Source organism: Lissotriton helveticus, chromosome 12 (genome assembly GCF_964261635.1).
Source record: "Lissotriton helveticus chromosome 12, aLisHel1.1, whole genome shotgun sequence".
Taxonomy (NCBI): Eukaryota; Metazoa; Chordata; class Amphibia; order Caudata; family Salamandridae; genus Lissotriton; species Lissotriton helveticus.
Window position 1 is genome coordinate 268054552 of NC_136073.1, and position 25774 is coordinate 268080325.

A 25774-nucleotide genomic window follows, 5' to 3' on the forward strand; every position below is an offset into this window, starting at 1 on the left:
AGCTCCAATGATTTCTGCTCGACAAGTTCTCTAATGTTGACCAATTTAATCTCCTGATTCGCAACTTTATGCCATTTAAGGCGTCGATTACAATGGGAGGGGACTACCTCTTTTGTCATGGTCCTCACCAAATTTGCAGACTTAGAAATCGTCCAGGTATTTCTTAGCTCCATGCAGAGTGGATTGTAGTCACTGTCCTGGGTTGGTTTCACCTCCATGTCTATTAGATCTCCCCAAAGTCGGATGTCTAGAAAAATGTAGTCAATCCGCGATGGGCAGCTATGCCTGTTATATGTATTATACCCTATGAGATCGGAACGTGTACGCCCATTAACAGCTCTCAAATTGAACTCCACGGATATGGCGTTCAATTGCACGGCTCGTTGTTGTGAAAAGTTGGCCTGATATATGATGCTCACTAGTTCTAGTGATCACCTTGTATCAGTCCAAACAACCCTTATGGTGATTGGTTGTAAGTCAACCTTATAGACCAGCTATCCTAATGGTAGCATGGACAAAGCAGTCTTAGGCTAAACTCTTTTGGCATGTGAAGCCAGCTGTTTTACCACAATATAACCCCTTGAATACCAGATGAAAGGACACCACGCAGGTTGTTATGAAAATAAACAGTATATTTATTAATTACAACACCTCTGAACTCTTTATGAGGTCAGAGGGCTAAGCACATGACAATCTCCTAAGAAAAATACGACAAGTTGCACAAAATTACGATGGTGCCCTAGGGGCACGACAAACCATATACTAAGTAAGTAGAATGTGAGAGTCGATAAAAGGAATGGAGCTGTCCAGAGGCTTCACCTTAGGTAAGTAATAGGAGGCCCACGGGACGCGTGTGCAGAGTGTGAACTCACACGCGAGATGCGTAACAACGTCTATGGACAGTACAGTTCAAGTTAAAGGTGAGTACGGACAATCCTGACTAGTTAGGACAACAACGACTGTGGAATTGGACACTAGGACAGTTAGACTACCCTTGAGCACCGCAGAACAAAAGGACCAAGGCAGCAGACCAGGTCAAGCACTACGGATCATTTGGTTCCTAAGTAGTAATGGTGCAAACTCTTCCAACATCCGCTGCCGTGGGATGCGTAAATGATTAGAATACCAAAACAGAGTGGAAGGTGCACTCGAATAAAGTCAGTATCAATAATGATTTTTACATAAATTCTTCTTTATTCAGAATTTTTTTTCAAGCAGCATAGTGCACAGCCAACGCGTTTCGTTCCTCTTTTTGCCTTTGGGAACTTCGTCAGGGCAAATGGTTGCAAAATTAAGGGGCTGAGTTGGAAAGTCCAATTGGATGCGGCTCAGCATGATAAACTGTACCGACACATAGTAGTATCCTTAGTAGCCGAATAAAATAAGCCAGGAGGTCAACGTCTCAAGTAGTTCTATTTCATACGATAAAATCCAGTTCCAAATAGTCGTGATAGGATCAGATCAGGTAGTTAGAGAAGAATAGTAAGAAGAAAGTGCCTAGTAACAGCCCCAAAGCTGAGTTGACACTGAGTTTAACCACATCATAGAGTATTCCAATGAGTTCAATTGTAAGTCCAGTGCCGCGTATATTCGTACTCCCACGCCGAGGACCCCCAGGGTTTCGTAAACACAAATATGCTCTGACCCAGTTCGGAGTGGAAATTGCGGAGAGCCGAACCCGTGAGCACCGAAATGCTCTTGTTACCTCACCCACTGGCTGCGGGTGCATAGGTGCCAAAGTGTGTCGGGTTCTCGCGTTGAAGTCAATGGAGCCTGAAAGAAAAGATTCTGCAGGCGACCAGGAGGAAGATGTCCGGTGCGATCCAAGGGTGGATCGGTGAAGAAGAGGACCTGAAAGCAGAGGGGACAGTGTTCAAAGTCACTAGCCAGTGACCGGTGTGGAACCAGGAAGGTACCAGGTGCTGTCGTCGCGATAAGGTGAAGAGTGGACGCTTGACTCTGCAGCCACGTGGACCAGGAGGTGTCTTCGACGACCAGGATGGAGGCACGAGCTGTCCCACGCAGGCTCTCGCTGTCGGCGGTGTCGGATCCGGAATCGGTGTCAACAGGCCTTGGCAAAGGCAACCCACGCGGTGAGTGGAAAAGACGTCTGGTGCCGACTAGGAGAGTCCGGGGTGCCCCTCTTTTGGAAGGGAGCAAGGGCCAGTCTGGAGCAACCAGACCAGCAGCAAAGATTCAAAGGTTCGTCGTCTAGGAGGCCACTAGCCAGCCGGCAAGTGACCAGACACCGCGTCGAGCAGCAACCAAGCAGAAGGGCCCCACGCAGATCTCGTGATGCTGGAGGGCTGATCTTCTGGACAGGGGCTGCTCGGGGCTGGGGCTTCTCAGTCCCCAAAGCACTTGGTCGAGTTTACCTCGGGAGTCGTGCTGGAAGCGAAGTGCAGTTTCTTTCAAGATGGCCGGTCCCACGTGTCTCGTCGCACCGAAACTGGATTGGAGAATGGCCTGGAGGGAGGGTGCGAAATTCAAGTTCCACTAAATTTTTAGCAATGACGGCACTGAATAACTGTATCTCAATACAGTCCGTCTTGGAGCTCCCCAGGCTGATCCTTCTTACCCTTGCCAGATCCTCTCTAATCACCGACCTGCAACCCCTAACATGTCTCATCCAATGTATCACTTTGTTTTTGAGGGAATCACTGCTCTCATAGTTGTTGTTACTTACTAACCTTGGAACCTGAGTCCTATATATCTTGGGAAGAGGGTTCTCTATAGAAGTAGTTACCATGCGTAGGCCTGGTCTCGGATGGCTGCCCTGACCTTCCCATATCGGGGCACTACTATGGACGTTACCTGTAGGGGTCTCTTTTTCTGGTACTGATCGATTAATTCCTAGAGATAAATCTCTGATGTTCCAAGGAATGGCACCAGATTTACCGGGGCAGTTAGGTCTATCCTGGTATGCCTGTGCTTTGATCTTGTGCCCTGGTGCTGACCTCAGCCCCGCTCCCTCAATTGCCCCTAACCGCGGTCTTTTGTTTATACTACGGGGCGAGGGGAGTGGAGAGGGGACCACAACAGTACGGGGTCTTTGGCCATCACTAGAGTCAGTTACTAGGGCGGTGGCTGGAAAGTTAGTTCGACTGTATCTTAGAACCTCCACGTCCTTACTGAGTGAAGCTAATTCTTTTTCAAGAAGAGCTACTCTTTGCAATATGGTGCTGATGTTGGTGGAACAGGCATTGCAGATCTCTCGATTACATAGAGGTTGCATTTCTTTACTTTTAGTCAGGGGCGTAGGAAAATTATCCTAACCAATAAATTCTAAGATGTCACATCTATTGGTACATGGGATTTGGGCCGTAGCTAAGTCCGCATCTAACCTTCCTTTGGGGGTATCACCTGCAGCTTCACTGACAATCTGCACTAAGGGTAGTGGGACTGGTGCATCCTCCTCCGACCTATGTACCTCTCCAATGACGCTAGGTAAAGTTGTTTTTTTACTAAACATTGCTGGGATTACTTTTCTCTTTGCTCCGCCTGGGGCCTCGTCAAGTAGGCAGGGGGAATTAACTTGTTAACCTCCAAAACTTCATCGCATTCACTTACAATTGCCTCAATCCTTGTTGGGACGCAATTGCTGGCCGCGTGTGTAAAATTCTTACGTTTTTTCCCTCTTTTTGATGGAGCTGCTCCTGCCCCCTCCATAGACTTCCTTTTCCCCATCTGTTTTACTTGATACAGGTTAGGGCATGAAGGGATATTCAGTCAGCATAAAATCGCAATTCAAAACTCCAAAGGTAGATGCCAATATTAATCAATCCAGTCTATTGTAGCTCAAACATTGTTCCAAATTAAATACTGCTACAAGTACCTTATTGTCCTTATTGTCCAGCACCCCGCTGCTCAAAAGTAAGTGGGGGTGGCCCAGCCCAGCCTCCTTTGGCCACCGACGGCCACAGACGTCCCCGCCCTTGTCCCGGGCTTCTCCCGGCGCCGACCGCGCGTGTCCCGCGGTGCGTGGGACCCCGCCGAACAAGTAGGTGGCGTCTGGCGCGTCTAACACGTCACCCTCGGCGACCCTCCTAGGGCTTCTAGGGGATATAGTTTACCGGCGGCCGTTTCCCTCACGGCGGATTTGCTGGGCGATGTTGGCCGTTTCCCTCACGGCTTGGCAGCAAGACCAGATCCCTCCTGCGCCCACACAGCAAGGCTCCACACAGCAGGAATTGTTAATTTTTATGGGCGTTGCAGCGCTGCATTTACAGATTTGGAGGCGACATTGAACGCTGCTTTGAATAAGGAAGTAGGGGTTACAGTGCCCCATTGGGAGGAGTTTCGCAAAACCATCCACAGGCAATATTTTGACCTCTATAAAACATAACGATTTAAATCATAACAGGAACACTGTATTTCACTATCGAAGCTCTTCTCGCTGTTTGTCTGCCCCTTTTTTGTGTGGATTTGATCAGAAAGCAGATTTAATTACAAAAAGCCTTGAAGAAGTCGCGTGGCGACGAAACGCGCCGCGTCGGCATTGATGGCTATGATTTTGTATTGCATTTTAATTGAATGATCGTCTGTCAAAAAAATTGAATAAAGAAGAAGACAAATATGTTCATGCACAAATTTGAAGCTTCGTACACTTTCTTTGGGGAATTTGTTTATGTCTGTGAATAAGATTGAACCTGTGACTAATTAATTCTTGATATATATAGTATGAACAGACAATATAGAGGTATGTGCTGAGCTTATCGGAATTCTGTGGTTTTGGTTATCCAAAAGTCTAGGGAACTAGGAAGGTCAGGTTCCCAGCTCTTGCACTACTAGTTTTGCTTTAATTAATGGAAGTATACACATACCAGTGCAAGTCTTTAGTGCCTTGACCTTTTTTCTGTGTGATATAGCCTTAAAAGGATAATTCCACCCAGACTACCACCATCTCCTATATGAAGCCTAAACATAGTTCTTACTAGACTCATGGGTCCCCCATTTGAGCCTTTACACAAATGCGAATTATAATTCCTTACATGGAAAGTAGCTTTCCTTGTCGCAATCACCTCACTTAGGAGAGTAAGTGAGATCCAGGCTTTAACCATACAAGAACCATTTTTACAAATCCATCCATTCAAAGTGGTTCTTAGGACAAATCAAAAATGTCTTCCAAAGGTAATTTCTGCTTTCCATCTTAATCAATCAGTAGAGTTACCAGTGTTTTTCCAAAACCCTGATTACGTAGCAGAAAGAACTCTTCACACGCTCGGCGTCAAACGAGCTTTACTTAACTACATAAACCTACATAGACGGTGTAAGGATTGCAGGCTGGTTCCACAGGAGCGTCAGGAATCCGAAGAGTAATCCGCAGCCTTCCCCTACGGTCTTCCGACTCTATCAAGCACTAGAGTACGAGAGACACGCCAGGGGAAAACAGGGAAACAAAACAAGGAAAGATGGGGGAAGACAACGATGATTGATGGTACTCTCCAGTAGTGAATACGATGGTGTCTCTATGTAAGGAACCGGAACAAACAGGTAGGCTGTAATAACAAGAGGAAGTCAACAATTCTAGCTCCAATCCAGTAACTAGAATATACCAATGTACAAATACAACCATATCACATACCCCAGGTTCTTAGTACGTAGCAGAAGTAACATGTGAAGGTGAAGACAATGGCACAGCGTCTGGAGCTATAACAGGGATGACACAATAGGCTGTTGAGCACCTGCATGTGAGATGGTGGTAGGTACAATAACGGCCCATATAACTCCCTTCTTACATCAACTATAATGGACCAGCCTTCGAAGACACTTTCACTACTGTGTGGCATATAATGACCTTTCCACCCAACACTTCTGGAGATATCTTACACAGTGTATCACCATCTAGAAGAACCAAAGCAGGACATATAAGTCATACATATGTATATATAATACTAGTAATAGATTGGTAGCGCATGTGCGCTCTTACCGCGATTCTTGGTAGTGTGGAATAAGCACCCACCCTGATCCACGCAAGAGTGCCACCAAATATCAAGGAAGGAGGGTTCCAGTAATATCTCAGCGAATATGGCTGAATGTTCTGGAAATGGGGAATAATAGGGACTAGGCGGAAATAGGATAGGAACAGGTAAACAGAGAGGGAGAAACTAACTAACTAGCTAAGAAAAGAAATAATAACTGGGGAATTTACTGACACCGGACAGCGGAGCTAAGCCCGGCCGCCGGGTGCAGTACACAAGTAGTAGAAAACCAATAGGGAAAAACAATCCCCACCGGATGGCGGAGCAAAGCCCGGCCGCCGGGTGGAGAATGCAACCTGAGGACAATCAGAGAAGAACCCTCTGAAATGGATCCCACCGGACGGCGGAGCAAGGCCCGGCCGCCGGGTGGAGAACACAACCAGTGGATGACAAGGAAGTATATTCCGGCGTTGAGTGCAGGCTCTCTTTCAACACCGGAGAATGCTGTGCCCGGCCGGATGGCGGAGCTAAGCCCGGCCGCCGGGCGAGGCACACGGAAAGGGGAAGAGGGGGATAGGCGTTCTCGAGGTACGCCGAAGGCAGCTGAACACTGCCAACCAATGCTGCGTAGGCGTCTCCCGAGTTAGGAGAAGGCAGGGGACGCATACGCTAAACCGGTAACGGAACAGGGAAGCGAAACAGGAACTGCTAGGTCAGGCAACAAGGAATAGACGGAACCGGAAACAAGAGAAGCTTGACGCTAGAACGTGAAGCGTCGTTCTCTGTTTCCTGGTTCTTTAAATATCCCGTGTCTTAAAGGGACAGCGTAGGGGAGACCCGAGGCATGACAGACGGGACTAAAACCTTTAGAAAATCAAAACAACTGTTTGTAGCTTTCTCTCCACCTCATAAAAGCAACCCCATCTCCAAAGCTGGAATTGTCAGGTGGCTAGTCAAATGTATTCAAATATGCTATCAAAAAGCAAAACGCTATTTAACAATTCCCTTAGAGCCCATTCAACACGCAAACTAGGGGCTTCCATGACATTCTTAGGAAACATTCCCCTAGAAGACATTTGTAAGGCAGCAACTTGGTCTACTACACACACCTTCACCAAACACTAGTGTGTTGACGTGCAGGCCAAGCAACAAGCTTCTGTGGGCCAAGCTGTCTTTAAGACACTTTTTTAAACTACTGCAACACATACAGGTGACCACCGCTAAGGAAGACACTGCTGTACAGTCTATGCAAAAGTGTACTATCTGCACCTTACATGTCTCGAACGGAAAATGCTACTTACTGGTATGCATTTGTTCTTGGCATGTAGAGCTGCAGAGTAGTACACGCCCACCCGCCTTCCCAGGACCTGTATACATGGACATCTATTCTGTTTCTTACAACCTCCATCATTTCCCTTCATGGCAAAAAACTATCTGAAGGTGGAGTCGATGCCCATGCGCACTATCGTCCATGGGAGGAGTCGCCAATCTCACTATCGTCCAAGGGAGGAGTCACCTATCTCGTAACTACAAAAGGCTTCTTCCAAGACAAAAACAAGGTGCATGCATCGGAGCCCAACACCAAATGGCGATTTATGCAAAGGTGTACTACTCTGCAGCTGTACATGCCAAGAACAGATGCATACTGGTAAGTAGCATTTTCCTTTTCCTCCCCTTTATTCCTTTTCTTTATAATTGGTAGAATCAGTGATAAGACTACTCCTGTGTAGCCGTGAATTTTGATTCTTGTTTGATGTTTCTCACAATTGCTTTATCAATTGGCTTTGGTGATCAAACATAGTCTCAGATGCCTTCTTTCTTAATTTCTAGAAGCTCAGTCTTGCGGAGGAGGGAAGTGCAACGCATGAGCAGCAAGCCACAGAGTGCCGTAACCGGGTGCAGGACCTTGCCACAGAGCTGATGAAAGTAACAGAACAGAAGAACAACACAATGAAAGGTAAGACTCAGAATGGGGAAAGCAAAAGATGCTTGAATTTCTTCACCACCTATTTTCACACATAATGAGACCGTACCTCCACTGTTTGTGACTACAAATATGGATGGACTGATAGTCCCCCACCTTAGCAGATTTGCATCGCCCCTGGTTCAGGAAGTTCATCTGTATAACATTGAGACTTTTATTCCAGTTGTTTATTGAAATATGATGCGTTGTGATTTCATTCACAGATGGGATCAAAATTATTTTGTTAGTAGACATCTGTTCCAGACCTTTTATTGAGCTTTTTTGTGCTTTATGAATATTCACCTTCTTTACTTATGAAGGTGATATAATTTCCTCAGTGTACATTTCTGTGTTGAATAATTTTTGGTTGTTGAAGTTGTACCTTTCAGTCCCAGAGGTCAAATTTATCTTAAGAGATGATTTGTTTATTGTATTTTCTGGCTTTATATTTAAACATTACAGATTGATTTAGTATAATTGTCCACTCGTGATAAATCAGTTTTAAACCGTAAGCTCCCTCAACTGATGAAAGTGGTGCAAATATTGACATCGAGAGAGTCCCAGTGTCTAATAGCTCCATCTGTGAACAATAGTAGAGACAACACACATCAAAGCAATAGTCTTGCACGTGAAGAGTCATCTCTCTTCAGACACAAGCTGTCGAAAAAGTTAAGTCTCCGTTACTGTACTCAAATCGTTTTCAGGAATGGTTAGGCACTCCAAAGGCAAGCCTGTCTGTGCCGAATGTCGCCAGCACCCCTGTTCTATTGAATACAGATGTTAGTGAGTCCACTAGAGCAGGGGTCTCCAACCTTTTCTGTAGTGAGAGCTAAATCTACTCAAGGAAAGTCCTGCTGAGCTACTAGCATATTTTATCACTGTAAAATGCTGATGATATGTATTAACATTACACTATGACCACCCTAACCACAATTATCAGTAGTAACCACCCAAACATTCCAGGTGAAGTTATCAGCAGAATGCTAGGAAAACGTTTATGAATATTAAATGCTTGTACTCAAGTAAAATTCAAATCATCACATGCTGTGTGCAACAAAGGGTATTACCACAGCAGTAAGTATCCCCAGCTCAAATGTAATTATCATTCAGCTAACAACTTTAAATGTGTTTTAGAATAGCAATATTTTGTCTTCATTAGCATATAAGTTTTTGAAAATACACATATTTGTCTATCAAAACCACTTTCCACTTTTAACAATCAAACTCAATTTTCCTGAACAATAACCTTTTCTGAAAAAGCATAATTTTTTCCTTTAAAAATCAAATCAGATTTCATTGTTAGAAAATACATCAGCTTTTCGTCTTCATTGAGTACTCCCATGTAAAAATGCCTCTCATGGACAATTCTGCTTCAAATACCCTGGTAATGGAATCATAGGCCATGCTTGCTCACAATAACACTAAGAATGTTTCTATTATGATAATAATGCCCACGATTAAACTAGGGCTACCATTGTGCCACAGCTGGATGCCCAATATATATCAGTTATGGCCATTATTATAGGAGAAGAGGTTGCCACTCTGTCAGGAATGGCTAAAAGCCGGCCAGTCATGCTCGTAATATGTCAGTGATGGCAGTAAGTATATAATTTCTAGATCTGAAAGAAACAGGTTAGTGTTAGATTCCTTACCTTAGAATATCCCCAGGCATCAAACTGGATCCGGAAAGTTTTGCATAGCAGTACCCCTGCACGTCGGTAGGCGTCGTCTGCGGCTCCGCGTCCGTCGTCGGCGTCGTGGTCGCCGGGATGACGTCGTCGGAGTACATAGACGCCGCCCTGGCGCGCTGACGTCAGTTCTTTTTTCTGCGCCAGCAAGCGCCGATCCGGGAAGAGCAGTACTCCTTAGTCACTTTTTGACTAACTTTTTTCGATCTATTTTGGATCTTCTTGAGTCGTTTATTGACTCCGGTGCCGGTAGGGATGCCCGGGTTCAAGCCCTGTCACGACTGTAACCGACTGATGTCGGTTACCGACCCCCACTGTCGGTGCCCTTATTGCCTCGGGCCCCGACTGCCGGACCTTGACGTCGAAAGCTAGGTGGGAGCAGTCCCGTAAGCGACTCGAGATCCGGCAGTCGGCCGGCGCCGCTCGAGGTCCTGCTCCAGGAGGAGGTCGAGGGACTGGTCGCGGGGCCACAGTCATCACAGCTCGGCGAGTCAACACCACTCTTCGGGTTCAAAGTCCTCAGGTAAGTCGAGGCACAAGAAGTCGAAGAAGCGACACCCCTCTTCTGACTCCACCCGACGCTCGCGCGACGCGACTGAGGGTTCAGGCAACACCGCCCACGCGGCTCCGCCGGAGCCGCACGCGCCGCGTCCAGCTCCACACCCGCCGGTCCCTGAGCTGAACGCGATGCCGGAGGAGATCAGCGCCTTCCTCACGGCCATGAGGTCGCACTTCCCTCCGTCGGGTCCGGTCGAGGTGCCTTCGGGCCCCGCGGACCCGTCTGGGAGCCCAAGCGGGCCGGCGGCTTCAGCCCTGGCGCCGTCGCCGACTTTGGCACCGACGCCGCAGGGCTCCTCAGGATCCAGGCCTGGATCCGTGTCGATGCTGGTCGACCTTACGACCCCTCCGCCGGCGTCGTCACCAAGGGTGTCGCCCCTGGCGCCGTCCTTGGGCGGCGTCGTCCCCGATCCCCATCCCGGTCCGGATCTGGCATCGGACCGGCGCCGTCTTCGACGCCGATAGGTGATCTCTTCTCCGAAGATCCGGCTCCATCATTTCTTTCTGACCTTCAGGAGATGGAGGACAGGAGGATTGGGAGGGGTCTGAGGACCCACTGGCACTGCAGTGCCAGTTGACTCAGGACTGGATGGACGAACTTGGGGAGGCCAGTGGTCTGGACACTTCGCCCGACTCTGGTTTTGTCTCCCCTCCTACCGTGGCTACGGAGGAGGGGGGCTGCGTACAGCGTGGTGTTGACTCGGGCAGCCAAGACCTTGGCTCTTGAGCTCCCAGTCGCGACCGCGAGGACTAACCTCCTCACTGAGGTACTCAAACCGCAGGCAAGCTCCTCTGAGACTTTCCTGCTGTTCAACGAGGCCCTCACTGACGTTCTGCTGGGCACCTGGTCCAAGCCCTCCACAGGCCTCCCCGTGGATCGGAACGTGGCCCGACGCCACCGCCCGGCTCCAGGCTACCCCAGTTTCCTGTCCGTTCAACCCACCCCTGAGAGCCTGGTGATCCAGGCCTCAACTTCCCAGACCGCATTCTCTACCGCCCCTCCGGATCGGGAATCCAAAAGGTACGACCAGTTCGGTAATAAGGTGTTCTCCTCACTGAGTTTGGGGTTGCGATCTGTCAACACCGCCTGCCTTTTGGGCCGTTACTCTCACTCTTTGTGGGATACGGTTGCGGAAGTGCTGCCGCTGTGCCCGGGGGAGGTCCAGGCAAAGCTAAGCCAGGCCCTTGCGAAGGGAAGGGACGCAGCACAATATTCCATTCGGTGTGGACTGGATACCACGAACTCGCTAGGCAGGGCAATTGCAACGATGGTGGCGGTTCGCCGCACGACTGGCTAAGGTCCGCCAACTTTTCAGGCGATGTCCAAGCATCCCTTATGGACATGCCCTTTGATGGCCGTCGCCTTTTTGGCGACAAGGCGGACAGCACGCTGGAACGTTTTAAGGACTCCAGGGCAACGGCCAAGTCCTTGGGCCTCGGCCAATGCCAGCAGACTTCCGCCTTTCGTCCCTTTCGTGTCCAAGGAAGGGGCTCCCCCTCACGTCCAGCTAGCCACAGGCCGCAGAACCTATCTCAACGCAGTCGCAGACGTGGTAACCGCCTTGGCGGTGCCGGGGGACACAGGCAAGGCCAGTCCACACCCGCCCCCGCAGCATCTGCCTCAAAATCCTCCTAGTCTGAGTTTTCAGGCCCATTCAACGCCAGTGGGGGCAAGGTTCGCCATCACCTCCTCCACTGGCGCTCCATCACTTTGGACAGGTGGGTACAGCAAATCGTCCGAAGAGCTACTCCCTCCCCTTCGAGGCGACCCCTCCAGCCATGCCACCGCAGTACCACCGCATGTCGGGGGATCACTTGCAGCTTCTGCAGGAGGAAGTTACCGCCCTCTTGACTGAGGGGGCCGTCAAGCGCGTTCCTGGGCCAGAAGTAGGACGTGGTTGATATTCCCACTACTTTCTGGTACCCAAAAAGGGCAAAGAGGGCTTACGCCCTATCTTGGATTTAAGGAGCGTCAACGGCTTCCCCCGGAAGGAGAAGTTCAAGATGCTGACTTTGGCTCAGGTCCTAGCTACCCTGGACCCAGAGACTTGATGGTAGCGTTGGACTTGCAGGATGCGTATTTCCACATCGCCGTCCTGCCGGCCCACTGGCGATACCTGCGGTTCACGGTAGGCCACGAGCACTTTGAGTTTACCGGTCTCCCCTTCGGCCTTACCGGCACTCCACGGGTGTTCACGAAAGTGATGGCGGTGGTCGCAGCTCATCTGCGCAGATTAGGGGTTTCAGTCTTCCCCTATTTCGACGATGGATTGTTGAAGGTGGGCTGGCCTCAAACAGTCGTCTCCCACCTCCAGACTACGGCCAACCTCCTGCACTTGCTGGGGTTCTCCATCAACGTGCCAAAGTCACACCTGTGTCCTTCGCAGAAGCTCCTCTTTATCGGAGCGGTTCTAGACTCGGCGCAGTTCCGGATTTATCCTCCCGAACAGCGGGTTCGGGATATTCAGGCTCTGATTCCGGTCTTTCAGCCTTTATCCCGAGTCTCGGTCTGGTTGACGCTGCGGCTCCTGGGGATGATGACCTCCTGCATCTTTCTGGTGCATCACGCCCGGTTTCGGATGCGAGCTCTGCATTGGGACCTGAAGTTTCAGTGGGCACAACATCTGGGCAACCTGTCCGACCACGTCCGAATCTCGGAGGGCAGTGCGAAACAGTTGCAGTGGTGGCTCGCGAACCGTGATTGGGTCAGCAGCAGATCTCTCTCCCTTCCCCAACCGGAGCACGTAGTGGTGACAGATGCGTCCCTCCTGGGATGGGGAGGCCACATGGGAGAGAAGGAGATCAGAGGCCTCTGGTCTCCGGCGTAGTCCCGGCTCCACATCAACCTTGTGGAGCTGCGGGCGATCCGGCTTGCACTGAAAGCATTCCTTCCCTCTGTCCGGGGAAGTGTAGTGCAGGTGTTCACGGAAAACACCACCTCCATGTGGTACTGCAACAAACAGGGCGGGGTGGGGTCTATGCCTCTGGACATGGCTGGAACACCAGGGCATCACCCTGGTGGTTCAACACCTGTCAGGTTCCCTGAACGCCAGGGCGGACGAACTCAGCCGGCGGTGCATGATGGATCACGAATGGCGTCTGAACTCGGACGTGGCGCAAGGCCTCTTTCGGCAGTGGGGAGAGCCTTGGTTAGATCTATTCGCCACCGAAGAGAACGCGCAATGTTATCAGTTCTGCGCTTTGGAATTTCCAAGGCGGCACTCGTTTGGAGACACTTTTCGTCGCGAGTGGAGTTGGGGTCTGTTGTGCGCCTTTCCGTCTATACTACTTCTGCCCAGAGTGCTGAAGAAGATCAGACACGACCAGACCCAAGTCATCCTTGTGGCTCCGGACTGGGCACAAAGATACTGGTATCCCGAGCTACTCAGCATGTCAGTCGATCCCCCGATTCGTCTACCTCTTCAGGGGGACCTTCTGTCGCAGCAGCAGGGGACGATTGTAGGAAGGTGGATACCTGACTATGGTGACCCCCAACTTTTTGCCTTGTGTTTAGCTGGTTTTCGACCTAGTTGGCCTGGGATCCTGCTATTCAGGACCCCAGGCTATCTGCTCACTCTTTAAAATGGACTCCATGTACTGTAGGTACATACCAAATTGGATATTGAGTCACCCTTGTGAGTCCCTGTTTACGTGTACCATAGGTACCCAGGGCATAGGTGCACCCAAGGCCTACCAGGGGCTGCAGCATATATTATGCCACCCCTGGCTGGCCACCTAAATTGACACAACTGGCTGATCACTCAGCTGGGGCAAGGTCGTGTAATCACCCCTTGTTTAGGTATAGTATCCCTATACCTACCTTATATATAGACACATAGTAACCTATAAGTCACTCCTATGGCAGGCCTTAATAATCCTGGAGGCAGAGGGCTTGGTTATGTGTGAGATGGTGCTCTAGCATGAGCTGAGCCTGTCTGCAGCTTTCGGAACCATGTCCTTATAGCTGTTCTATGATATTGCCATACCATATACTTCTAAGTGCATTATGAACCTCGTGGTTAAATGCTAACTTTGGTTTGGCTTTATCTAAACATGTCGTGTAAATTGTCATACACTTTGGAATACTACCCCCTCGCCAATTCTGGCGACGGGGGTAGCATTCCACCCTTCTAGAGGGAGAAGACATGTTGTTGCTGACTATCCGGGTTAAAGTTAACCAGAGCCCCAGCGTCACAAAATGAACGCTGCTGACACAGACACAAGTCTGACCTCCTGCTGCTGGGAGTCCTTCCAGTCACGTAGGTTTGGACAATAGGTTTCCTGCCTGGAGAGGTGCGAGCACCACCCCAGACACGACTTTGTGTATTGGGACTGGGAGGGCTGAATAGATTGACACACTGCCTGGTTCACACTAGGTGCTCCATGCATACCCCAGTTCAAACCGGTTGCTGGGGCACTACAGCCCCAGCTCTGGCACGAAACTAGACAAAGGAAAGGGGGTGTATCCACCCCCCTTCCTGGTCCCACCCATTGGAGGGACCTAGAACGTAATCCAGCCCCTTTTAGTTCTATAAAGGTAGGAGCTGAGTCCTAGGACTTTAGATTAATCCTGAAATCGAAACTTGACACAAAACTCTATACCTTCGACATTCTGCTGAAGCTGAAGACTGAAGAATCTCCCTTGTGGCCAAGGAGTTACCACCCTGGGCAACCAGGCACCATCCAGCAAATGAACGGCTTGCTTTGTCGACGCTCCCGCCGGGACCCGAGCACAGAGCCTGACAAGACCCAGACTTCCAGACCTCTCTGACCCTCTCTTCGCGTCTGCAGCATAGCTGAGATCCGTGGAGGCGACGAAGACACGTGGGACCGGACATCTTGAAAAGCCTGCAACTTGCTAACTGTGCAGCTCCTGAAGTATCCTCGAAGCTGTGCACTGGGGATTGAGAAGCCCCGAATCCGAGCTCCACCTGCATCGAAGATCAGCCCTCCACACTCCACGAGTTCTGCGTGGGGCCCTTCTGCTTGTGTTCTGCTCGACGCGTGTCCGGTTGCTGGCCCGTTGGCTAGTAGCCTCTGTGACGACAATCCTTTTGAACCAACTCGCTGGTCTGGTTGCTCCAGACTCGCCCTTGCCTCCCTGCAAAGGTGAGGCAGCTCAGACCTTGCGGGTCTGCACCAGAAGCCTTCTTTGAATCCTGCGTGGGTTGCCTTTGCTAAGGCTTGTTGACTCCAATCCGGCAGTCCACCCCTCCATCTGCGAGAACCTTCGTGGGACAGCTCGCCTCCAGCACCTGGTCGTCCTCAACGCCTCCTGGTCCGCGTGGCTGAAGAGACAAGCTTCAAGGCAGCACCTGATTGCTCCTCGACGTCGTCTGGTTCCATCCTGGTTCCACCCGGTCACTGGCTAGTGACCCAGACTCTGTCCCCTCTGCTTGCAGGTCCTCTTCATCCTCGATCCACCCTTGGATCCACCCGGTCATTTTCCTCCTGGTCGCCTGCAGCATCTTTCTTCACAGGCTCCATAGGAATCAACGACGAAACCCGACACATCTTCACACATATGCACCCGCCGTCCGTGGGTGAGGTAACGCGATTATTTCGGTGCTCCCAAGGGTATTGACTATCCAAGTGTGTTCCTCACCGTGTGAATATCCCCCTTGCGTCAGCAACGTCCGGAATTTTTCTTTGTAGCACGCCGGCGTGGACGACGTCATAGGAACGCGGCATGGCGCGCGACTCCGTCTGACGTCACCGACCCCTTATTAGGCCTACGTCGGCGTGATGACATCAGTTCCCTTTTTTCCGCGTCGTCGACGCTAACGGTTTCAGGGATCTTCTGTAGTTACAGTTAGAGACTTTGTTTAATTTTGTCTGTTACTATTTCTGTTCTTCGTCGAGGATGTCGTCGAAGAAAACGGGATTCAAACAGTGTGGCTCGTGTGCCCGGATGATGTCACTTACCGATCCACACGAAGATTGCTTATGGTGTTTGGGGTCGGATCATGACGTCAAGGGCTGTGGATCCTGTTCTAAAATGAATCCGAAGGCTCTACGTGAACGAGAGGCTAAACTTTTATTTGCCAAAATTAAAAATAAAGAAGCCGGTAGATCTTCGAGATCAAGATCAAGACACTCCAGATCGAGACCGAAGTCACGATCGAGATCGCGATCGAAGTCGAGGTCGAGGGTCAGATCGGAGCCGGCGTCGAAGTCAGCTTTTGGGCATGCTTCGAGTTCCTCGAAGAGAAAGCATAAGAGGAAGAAGCATAGTTCTCACCATCATTCGGGGTCTTTGGACTCTAAGAAGAAGTCTTCTCGGAAGCATCACAAGGACTTTGTGTCTCCGTCTCCTACTGGTGGTACCACTCGGGTATGATCTCGAGAGCATACACTGGAGCCGGAACTGAATCCGAATCTGGCTTCGGGTCAGTCTTCGGAGCATGAGGAGGTCGTGGAGGTACCTCAGTCTCCGACTCCGGAGGATGAACCGGAAAGTCAAAAGGATCAGGAGGAACCGAATCCAGTACAGCCTCCTACAAATACACCAATGGGTTCTTACCCTTCCTTCCCTGGTCCTGGTCAGGATCCATCGCATTTCCTAAATGCTATGTATGGAGTATATGCGAGGGCAATGTACCCCACTGGAGCACCTGCGGGTCCTATGGGTCCTTTGTCTTTTAACTTGGGTGTCCCCCAAGCTTATGCACCGGCGCCTTTTCTACCTTTCATGCCGACTCCATATCCTTCTTGGATCGGTTCAGCGCCGCCGAGGTCATCGACTCCGCGCACGGCTTCGCCGACTCCGGAGCGACCTCGAAATTTGGATCGCGGCTTGACGCCGGTTCCTGTTTCTCTACCTCCTGTTGTTCCAGCTTCTCGGTCGACGCCGGCTCCGACTCCATCGGAGTCGTTACCGGATCCGTCGACTTCGATCCGTATGGAGTGGTCGAGACGTAGAGCCCAGCGTCTATTGGAGGAAAAAGAGTATATGGAACCTGAAGTGGAGGAAGGCGAACTTCAGGAACATGAGGATTGTTTTGAAGATCTTCATTCTGCAAGCAGTCTTGAACTTTTCCCGGAACGGGGATTACCTGTGGTTTCAGATGCACCCTCCAGGGATGTGGTAACATACCATATGGTAATTAGAAAAGCTGCTGATTTGCTGAACTTAACTTTACCAACAGTTGAGTTCAAATCTAATATCCTTACAGAAGTTTTACTTCCTCGGAAGCTTGTTTCCGGTCCAGGGAAGACATGGCTTGGCAGTTCGGGCTGGACTGTTCCCATGAGGCCCAGGGTCAGACTGATTTGCATATAGCCATGTCTGAACTGGGGTGGCAGAGTGGGCTAAAGAACGGTGATGGATTAAACCCAGATCTTTTGACTGGGTGTGAGTGTTTGATTGATTCAGATGCTCCGTCCATCACCACCCCCTTTTGTACCGCTTTTGGCACCCATAAGTGTGGCAGGGTATGCTCAGACGTGAGTCCCTTGCTCACTTTGCCACTGGATTCAAGCAAGCCGGGCTGAAGACGGCTGGAATGCCAGAAACCGGTCCTCGGAAGCTTGTTTCCGGTCCAGGGAAGACATGGCTTGGCAGTTCGGGCTGGACTGTTCCCATGAGGCACAGCGTCAGACTTGTTTGCATATAGCCATGTCTGAACTGGGGTGGCAGAGTGGGCTAAAGAACGGTGATGGATTAAACCCAGATCTTTTGACTGGGTGTGAGTGTTTGATTGATTCAGATGCTCCGTCCATCACCACCCCCTTTTGTACCGCTTTTGGCCGCCATAAGTGTTGCAGGGTATGCTCAGACGTGAGTCCCTTGCTCACTTTGCCACTGGATTCAAGCAAGCCGGGCTGAAGACGGCTGGAATGCCAGAAACCGGTCCTCGGAAGCTTGTTTCCTGTCCAGGGAAGACTTGGCTTGGCAGTTCGGGCTGGACTGTTCCCATGAGGCACAGGGTCAGACTGATTTGCATATAGCCATGTCTGAACTGGGGTGGCAGAGTGGGCTAAAGAACGGTGATGGATTAAACCCAGATCTTTTGACTGGGTGTGAGTGTTTGATTGATTCAGATGCTTCGTCCATCACCACCCCCTTTTGTACCACAGTGATAACGGATGCATCCACTCTAGGGTGGGGTGCTCATCTAGGGGATCTGGAGGTCAAAGGTCTTTGGTCTCCAGAGGAAAGGTTGCTTCATATCAACCTTCTAGAGTTACGGGCGATACGTTTGGCGCTCAAGGCCTTTTCTCCCTTCCCTTCGCGGTCGGTCAGTCGATTCAAGTCCTGACGGACAACACGACCGCGATGTGGTATATCAAAAAGCAGGGAGGAGTGGGGTCGCAGTGTCTCTGCAGAGAGGCTCTGCGTCTCTGGTTCAGGACCATCAGATTTGTCTGATGGCAAATCATCTGGCCGGAGTTCTGAACGTTCGTGCAGACGTTCTCAGTCGGCAGTTCTCTGCCGACCACAAGTGGAGGCTCCATCCAGAGGTTGTTCGTTACATCTTTTGGATGTGGGGAACTCCTCGGGTGGACCTGTTCGCCACTCACAAGAATGCTCACTGCCTGTCATTCTGCAGTCTCCAGTATCCGATGCAAGGAGCTTTGGGGGACGCGTTTCAGTTGAGTTGGGGAAATCAACTCCTTTACGCGTTTCCCCCCATACCCTTGATTCCTCGGGTTCTGAGGAAGATTCGCCAGGACCGGGCTCAAGTCATATTGGTCGCCCCGGATTGGCCAAGAAGAGTGTGGTACACAGACCTTCTCCACCTCTCCTCTCACCCGCCGCTCCGTCTCCCTCTCAGGGCAGACCTCCTCTCTCAGATGGAGGGGCAGGTTCTACACCCCCACCTCCAGACATTACACCTTCATGCCTGGAGATTGAACGGGGCAACCTGAACTCTTTTTCTCTCCCTCACGATGTAGTGGATGTCATTCTTTCTGCCAGGCGTGACTCCACCAAGTCCATCTATTCGTATAGATGGTCTAAAATTGTTGTTTGGTGTAGGGAGAAGGCTGTTGATCATTTGAGGGCTCATTTATCTGATATTTTACAGTTTGCTCTCTCTTTGGCGAGCAAGGATTTGCTGTTGCTACAATCAAAAGTTACCTTTCGGTGTTATCGGCATTTCTTTGCTTGCCGGATCAGCCATCTCTTTTTAATTCTCCAGTGGTTTTGAGGTTTCTGAAGGGGCTTACTAATAAGTTCCCTCCTTCTCCATTTATCGTGCCTCAGTGGGATTTGAATCTTGTCTTGACTTTCTTGATGGGTTCTCCCTTTGAACCCTTACACAATTGTCCCTTGAGGCTTTTGTCTTTCAAGACGGTCTTCTTAGTAGCAATCACCGCGGCAAGGAGGGTGAGTGAGCTTCAAGCTCTTAGTTCTAAGCCCCCGTTCCTGACCATTCATGCTGAACGAATGGTTCTTAGGACCAGGGCTGCTTTTCTGCCTAAGGTGGTAACTCCCTTCCATCTAGGACAGTCCATTACCCTTCCTACCTTCTTTCCTCCCCCTCACCCTTCTAAGGAGGAAGAGAGACTGCACCGTCTGGACCCTAAGAGGGCGGAGTCTTTTTATCTGGATAGATCTAAAGACTTCCGGATTGACGACCAGCTGTTTGTTGGTTTTGCTGGCTGTCGGAAGGGCAGAGCGGTGCACAAGCGCACACTTTCCAGGTGGATAACCCTGTGCATCAAGATTTGCTACTCCCTGGCGGGTAAGGACCCTCCTGAGGGTATAAGAGCTCATTCTACCAGGGCAAGTTCTGCTACTTCTGCATTGTCTAGAGGTGTACCTGTTGAGGATATTTGTAGAGCCGCGACTTGGGCCTCCCTCCACACTTTCGCGAAGCACTACTGCTTGGATACCGAGGTGAGGAGGGATGGCCACTTCGCGCGTTCTGTCCTCCAAGATTTCCTGGTGTAGCAGAGTGGACTCCCTCCTCCGGGAGTGGGGACTGCTGTGGGACTCTATTCACAAGGTGAGGAATCCACAAGGCAGATGTATCTACCAGAAGAACAAGTTACTTACCTTCGGTAATGCTTTTTCTGGTAGATACAGTATCTGCCTGTGGATTCCTCACTGACCCGCCCGCCTCCACGTCGTCCACTCTGCTATACCTGGTTTTATTTGTATATTTATTTGTATATATTTTAGGTTTTGATACCTTTGCTATGCACTGTGTGCTATTTTGGTTTGTATGTACTGTGTACATTGTATATATGTATATTTCCTGTCATTGGTCCGTCCGTGTGCCTCGAAGGCACGGAAAAAAGGGCGGAACTGATGTCATCACGCCGACGTAGGCCTAATAAGGGGTCGGTGACGTCAGACGGAGTCGCGTGCGATGCCGCGTTCCTATGACGTCGTCCACGCCGGCGTGCTACAAAGAAAAAATTCCTGACGTTGCTGACGCAAGGGGGATATTCACAAAGTGAGGAATCCACAGGCAGATACTGTATCTACCAGAAAAAGCATTACCGAAGGTAAGTAACTTGTTCTTCTAAGTTCCCATTGACTTTGCATTGACTCACGCGTGTGTGTAAAGACACTGCACGCGCCGCCTGTGGGCCTCCTACTTCTAAACTAAGGTTCAGATAGTGTAACCCCAGCGATTCTCTAGGCCCTAGGCATTTCCTTTTCTCGTGACGTGGTACTTATACCACTTTCTTAATATATGGTTTGCTTCGCCCCTAGGGCCTAACCGTAAATTGTGCAACTTAACGTATCCTGATTAAGTAACTTGTTATGTGCTTTGGCCTCTTATCTCATAAAGAGTTCAGAGGAGTGTGTTAGTAAATAAATACATATATATTTTATATATATCCTGTGTTGTGTCCTTTCATTTGATATTCAAGGGATTACATATGGTAAAACAGATGGCTTTACACGCCCTCAAGAGTCTTTTAGCCTAAGACTATTCTGTCCATGCTACCACTAGGATAGCTGGTCTATAAGGTTGACTTACAACCATCACCATAAGGGTTGTTTGGACTAGTGCAAGGTGATCACTAGAATAGTGATCATCATATACCAGGCCAACTTCTCACAACGGTCCTCCACCCGAACCTGTCCAGCCTCCACCTCCATGCGTGGAGATTGAGCGGCAGCAGTTGAGGCCATTTGACTTGCCTCCTGAAGTATGTGATGTGATTCTGGCAGCCAGGCGTCCCTCCACAAAATCGGTATACGCCTGCAGGTGGAACAAATTTGTGACATGGTGCACAGCAAAGGCTGTGGATCCTCTCTCTGACCCCCTTTCAGAGGTTCTCCTCTTCCTTCTTTCTCTTACCCAGCAGGGCTCTGCTCTGGGCACTCTTAAGGGCTACCTCTCTGCCATTTCTGCCTTTTTGAGGCTGTGAGAAGTTGGCCTGATATGCAGTGCTCACTGTTCTAGTGATCACTATGTATCAGTCCAAACGACCCTTATTGATGATTGGTTGTAAGTCAACCTGATAGACCAGCTATCCTAGTAGCATGGACAAGAGCAGTCTTTAGGCTAAACTCTAGAGGACGTGTTAAGCCAGCTGTTTTACCATCACATATACCCCTTGAACACCAAGTGAAAGGACACCACACAAGTTGTTATGAAAATAAAGTATATTTATTTATAACAAGACTACCCTGAACTCTTTATGAGTCAGGGAGCTAAGCACAATACAAAACTCTTATGAAAACACTTCAAGTTGCACAATTTACACAAATGCCCGAGGGGCACGAAAAACCATATACTACAAAAGTGGAATGCGAATTACTAGCAGGTAAGTAACTATTCTCAGAGGCTTTAGAACCGCTAGGCCTACAATGCTGAACCCTTAGATTAGAAGCAGGAGGTCTAGGGACGTCGTGTGCAGAGTGGAAACTCTCACGCGAAATGCGGGACAAAGTCTATGGATACTAGTAAACGCAAAAGTTAGTGTTCTCGGGCGAACCCGACTAGGTAGGTCAAAAACTAAAGTGAATCTAGACACTTAGAGAGTGGATCTACGCTGGAGCACCGTGGTACTCGGTTTACCTAGCCCAGGGGCTGCGGCTGCATAGGGTTCAAGTGTCGTCGGGAAACCTCGTTGACGAACCAGGAGCCTGAAGTAAGAGTTGCTGGCAGGCGACCAGTGAAGATGTTCCGGGCTGATCCAAGGACTGGATCAGTTGAAGAAGAGTACCTGTAAGCAGAGGGGACCAAGTTCTGAATCACTAGCCAGTGATTAGGTGGGCACCAGGATGGCACCGGGCGAGGTCACTCAGCCAGGCGAAGAGGTGACACTGGATTCTGCTGCTGCACGGACCAGGGCCCTGATGTCGACCAGGCTGGAGGTCTGCGAGCTGCCCCACGTCGGATGTCGGCTGCTGGCGATGCTGGATCCGTTGGAGGAGGCAACAAGCCTTGGCTAACGCAAGCCCACGTGGCGACACAAAATGGCGTCTTGAGTGGACCAGGAGGGTCCGAGGAGGGTCCCCTTCAGGAGGAGACTAGGGCCAGTCTAGAGGAGCTAGACCAGCGGTGAAGTAAACGTAGGATGTCGTCTGGAGGGTCACTAGCCAACGGGCAAGTGACCGGACAACGTGGCAAGCAACGCAGAGGCAAAAGGGCCCCACGCAGATCTGGAGGATGCTGGGGGGCTGGGCTTCGGAGCTCGTGCTGCTTGGGGTTGGGGCTTCTCTTACCCCAGTGCACCCACTCGAGGGTCCCTCGGTGGTCGTGCTGGTTCAGTGTCGTGCTGGTTCTGATGATCGCCGGGTCCTCTGGTCTTGTCGCACCTACGGGTCTCAGCTGTGCTGTAGAGGCAGGTTGAGGTCAGAGAGGGCAGGGAGTCCGGGTCTCGTCGAGCTGGGCAGTCTGGTTCCGGAGGAAGGACGTTTCAGCAAACCGCAAGATACTTAGGTGGTGCCTGCTGCTGCAGGGTGACTACTCCTTAGTCACAAGGGAGAAATCTTGAGAAGAAGTCTTGAGTTCCTTTCGTAGAAAGTAGTTTCAGGATTCAAAGATGATCTAATTTGGGAAGGGGGCCTGCTCCTACCTTTATCCTTAGAAAAGGGGCTGGCACGCAACTAAGTCCTGCCCTATGGGTGGGACTAGGAGGGGGGTGGTTACACCCCTCTCCTTTGTCTGGTCTCTCCCCAGCTCAGGGGCTGGTGTGCCCCAGGAACTGGTTTGAGCCGGCATATGCACAGTGAGCACCGGGGTGCCACTTGCAGTCACCTTCCTTTCAGCCCTGCCTACCTGGGATACACAAAATCCTGTCTGGGATGGTGCTAGCACCGCCCCTGACAGGAAACCCTTTGTCCAGGCCTCCGTTTGCTGGAAGGACTCCCAGCAGCAGGAGGGCAGACTGGTGTCTCGGTGGCAGCATCCATTTTGTGGAGCTGAGGCGGTGTTTAACTTTAACCAGGGTTACAGCTACCAACATGTCTTCTCCCTCTAGAGGGGTGGAATGCTACCCCCGTCGCCAGAACTGGCGAGGGGGTAGTATTCCAAAGCGTATGACACCTTACACGACATGTTTAGATAATGTCAGACCAAAGTTACCATAACCGCGAGGATTATAAGGCACTTAAGAGTATATGGTCTGACGCTATCATGGAAACGGCTAAGGGATAGATCCCGAAGGCCGCAGACAGGCCCAGCTCATGCCAGAGCACTATCTCACACGATTCCAAGCACTCTGCCTCCAGGATTGTTAAGGCCTGCCATAGGAGTAACTGATAGGAGATCTGTGTGCCCATTCTAGGTTTAGATATAGGTATACTATATCTAAAGCAAAGGGTGATTACACCGCCTTGCCCCAGCTGTCAAGCAGCCAGTTGTGACAGTTTTGGATGGCCAGCCAGGGGTGGCATAATGCATGCTTCAGCCCCTGGTAGGCCCTGGGTACACCTGTGCCCTGGATACCTAAGGTATACTGTACAGGGACTAATAAGGTGACTCAGTATCCAATCAGATATGTACCTAGGGTACATGGAATCCATTTTAACAGAGAGAGCAGTGGGCCTGGGGTCCTGAATAGCAGGGCCCCAGGTCAACTAAGTCAGAAAACCAGCAAAACACCAGGCAAAAAGTTGGGGGCAACCATAGTCAGGGATCTACCTTCCTACAGAGGCTTCCTGATCAGCCTTCTCTTTTCAAGTCCCCTATTTTTAATAGATTCTTGAAGGGCATCATGTACACGTTCCCTCCTGTTCCTTTCGTGATACCTCAGTGGGACCTGAACCTCGTTCTTACATTTCTGATGTGCGCTCCTTTCGAGCCACTTCACAATTGCCCTCTTCGTCTTCTTACTCTTAAGACTGCATTCCTGGTAGCCATCACCTCTGCCAGGCGAGTGATTGAGCTCCAGGCTCTTTCTTCTAAGCCTCCTTTCTTTTCCATCCACCCGGACAAAGTTGTGTTGAAAACACGTCCTTCCTTCCTTCCCAAGGTGGTTACAGCCTTTCACATCCGGCAGTCCATCACCTTGCCCACCTTCTTTCCGCCTCCGCAACCTTCCAAGGAGGAAGAGAGGTGCCATCGTCTGGACCCAAAACGTGCGCTCTCCTTCTACCTTGATCGCACACGCCAGTTCAGGGTGGACAACCAGCTCTTTGTTGGTTACGTGGGCGCGAAGAAGGGACGGGCGGTGCACAAACGGACCATCTCTCGGTGGGTCATGTTGTGCATTAAGGTCTGTTACTCCTTGGCTAAAAAGGAGCCCCCTGTTGGGCTGAGGGCACATTCCACTCGGGCCACGGCGGCTACTACTGCCCTGGGTCGGGGTGTCCCCTTGCAGGACATCTGTCAGGCAGCTACGTGGGCCTCGCTGCACACGTTTGCTAGACACGACTGCCTGGACAGCCAAGTCCGGAGAGATGGCTTTTTCGTCCGTTACGTTCTTTAGTAATTCCTGGTGTGATCTTGGTCCGCAGACCCACCACCGGGGTTGGTATTGCTGGGGTATCTATTCTAAGGTAAGGAATCTAATACTAACCTTTTTCTTTCAGATGCACAAGTTACTTACCTTCCGTAACGATATATCTGTAAGAAACAGTAGTTAGTGTTAGTTTCCTTACCGCCCCACCCATCCTCCCCGTTCTGCGGACCGATATCTAGGGTTAAGGTATTTCCCTTTGAGGGCCCTAGTTTTATGGCACCAGTATCGGTCTCTGGCATGGCTCTGCATTTCTGGCGCGCAAAGCTATGTACAAGAACTGACGTCAGCGCTCGAGGGTGGCGTCTAAGTACTCCGACGACGTCATCCCGGCGACCGCAACGCCGATGACGGACGCAGAGCCGCAGACAACACCTACCGACGTGCAGGGGTACTGCTATGCAAAATATTCCGGATCCAGTCTTACGCCTGGGGATATTCTAAGGTATGGATTCTAACACGAACTACTGTTTCTTACAGATATATCGTTACCAAAGGTAAGTAACTTGTGCAATAGTATGCCTAAAATAGTCAAGGATACAAATATTATGGCTATGGAACAATTATACCATGAAAGGCCACAATTGCGTCAGAGATAATACTCTTATGACGGGGACCAGCATACATATTTGGCAGTCCTTTACACTAGGAATAGCTTTAAGGAATCAACACTGTTTATTAGGAAAGAACACAATGTCACACACCCACACAAAAATGAATTTGATGCTTCTAATTTTCTCTGCCATGGATGCATACTCTCTTCCCTCAGC

The 25774-nt window shown here is 50.2% G+C and overlaps 1 protein-coding gene across 8 annotated transcripts in view; it reads left to right on the top strand.

Moving 5' to 3' along the window:
- PMFBP1 (polyamine modulated factor 1 binding protein 1) overlaps nucleotides 1-25774 on the top strand; it is a 2317386-nt gene that overhangs the window by 1263725 nt on the left and 1027887 nt on the right. For all 8 annotated transcript variants that reach the window (XM_078668626.1, XM_078668631.1, XM_078668625.1 and 5 more), the window contains one exon: nucleotides 7752-7878. In XM_078668626.1, coding sequence (XP_078524752.1) covers nucleotides 7752-7878 — 127 coding nt within the window. The remainder of the gene's footprint in view (nucleotides 1-7751; nucleotides 7879-25774) is intronic.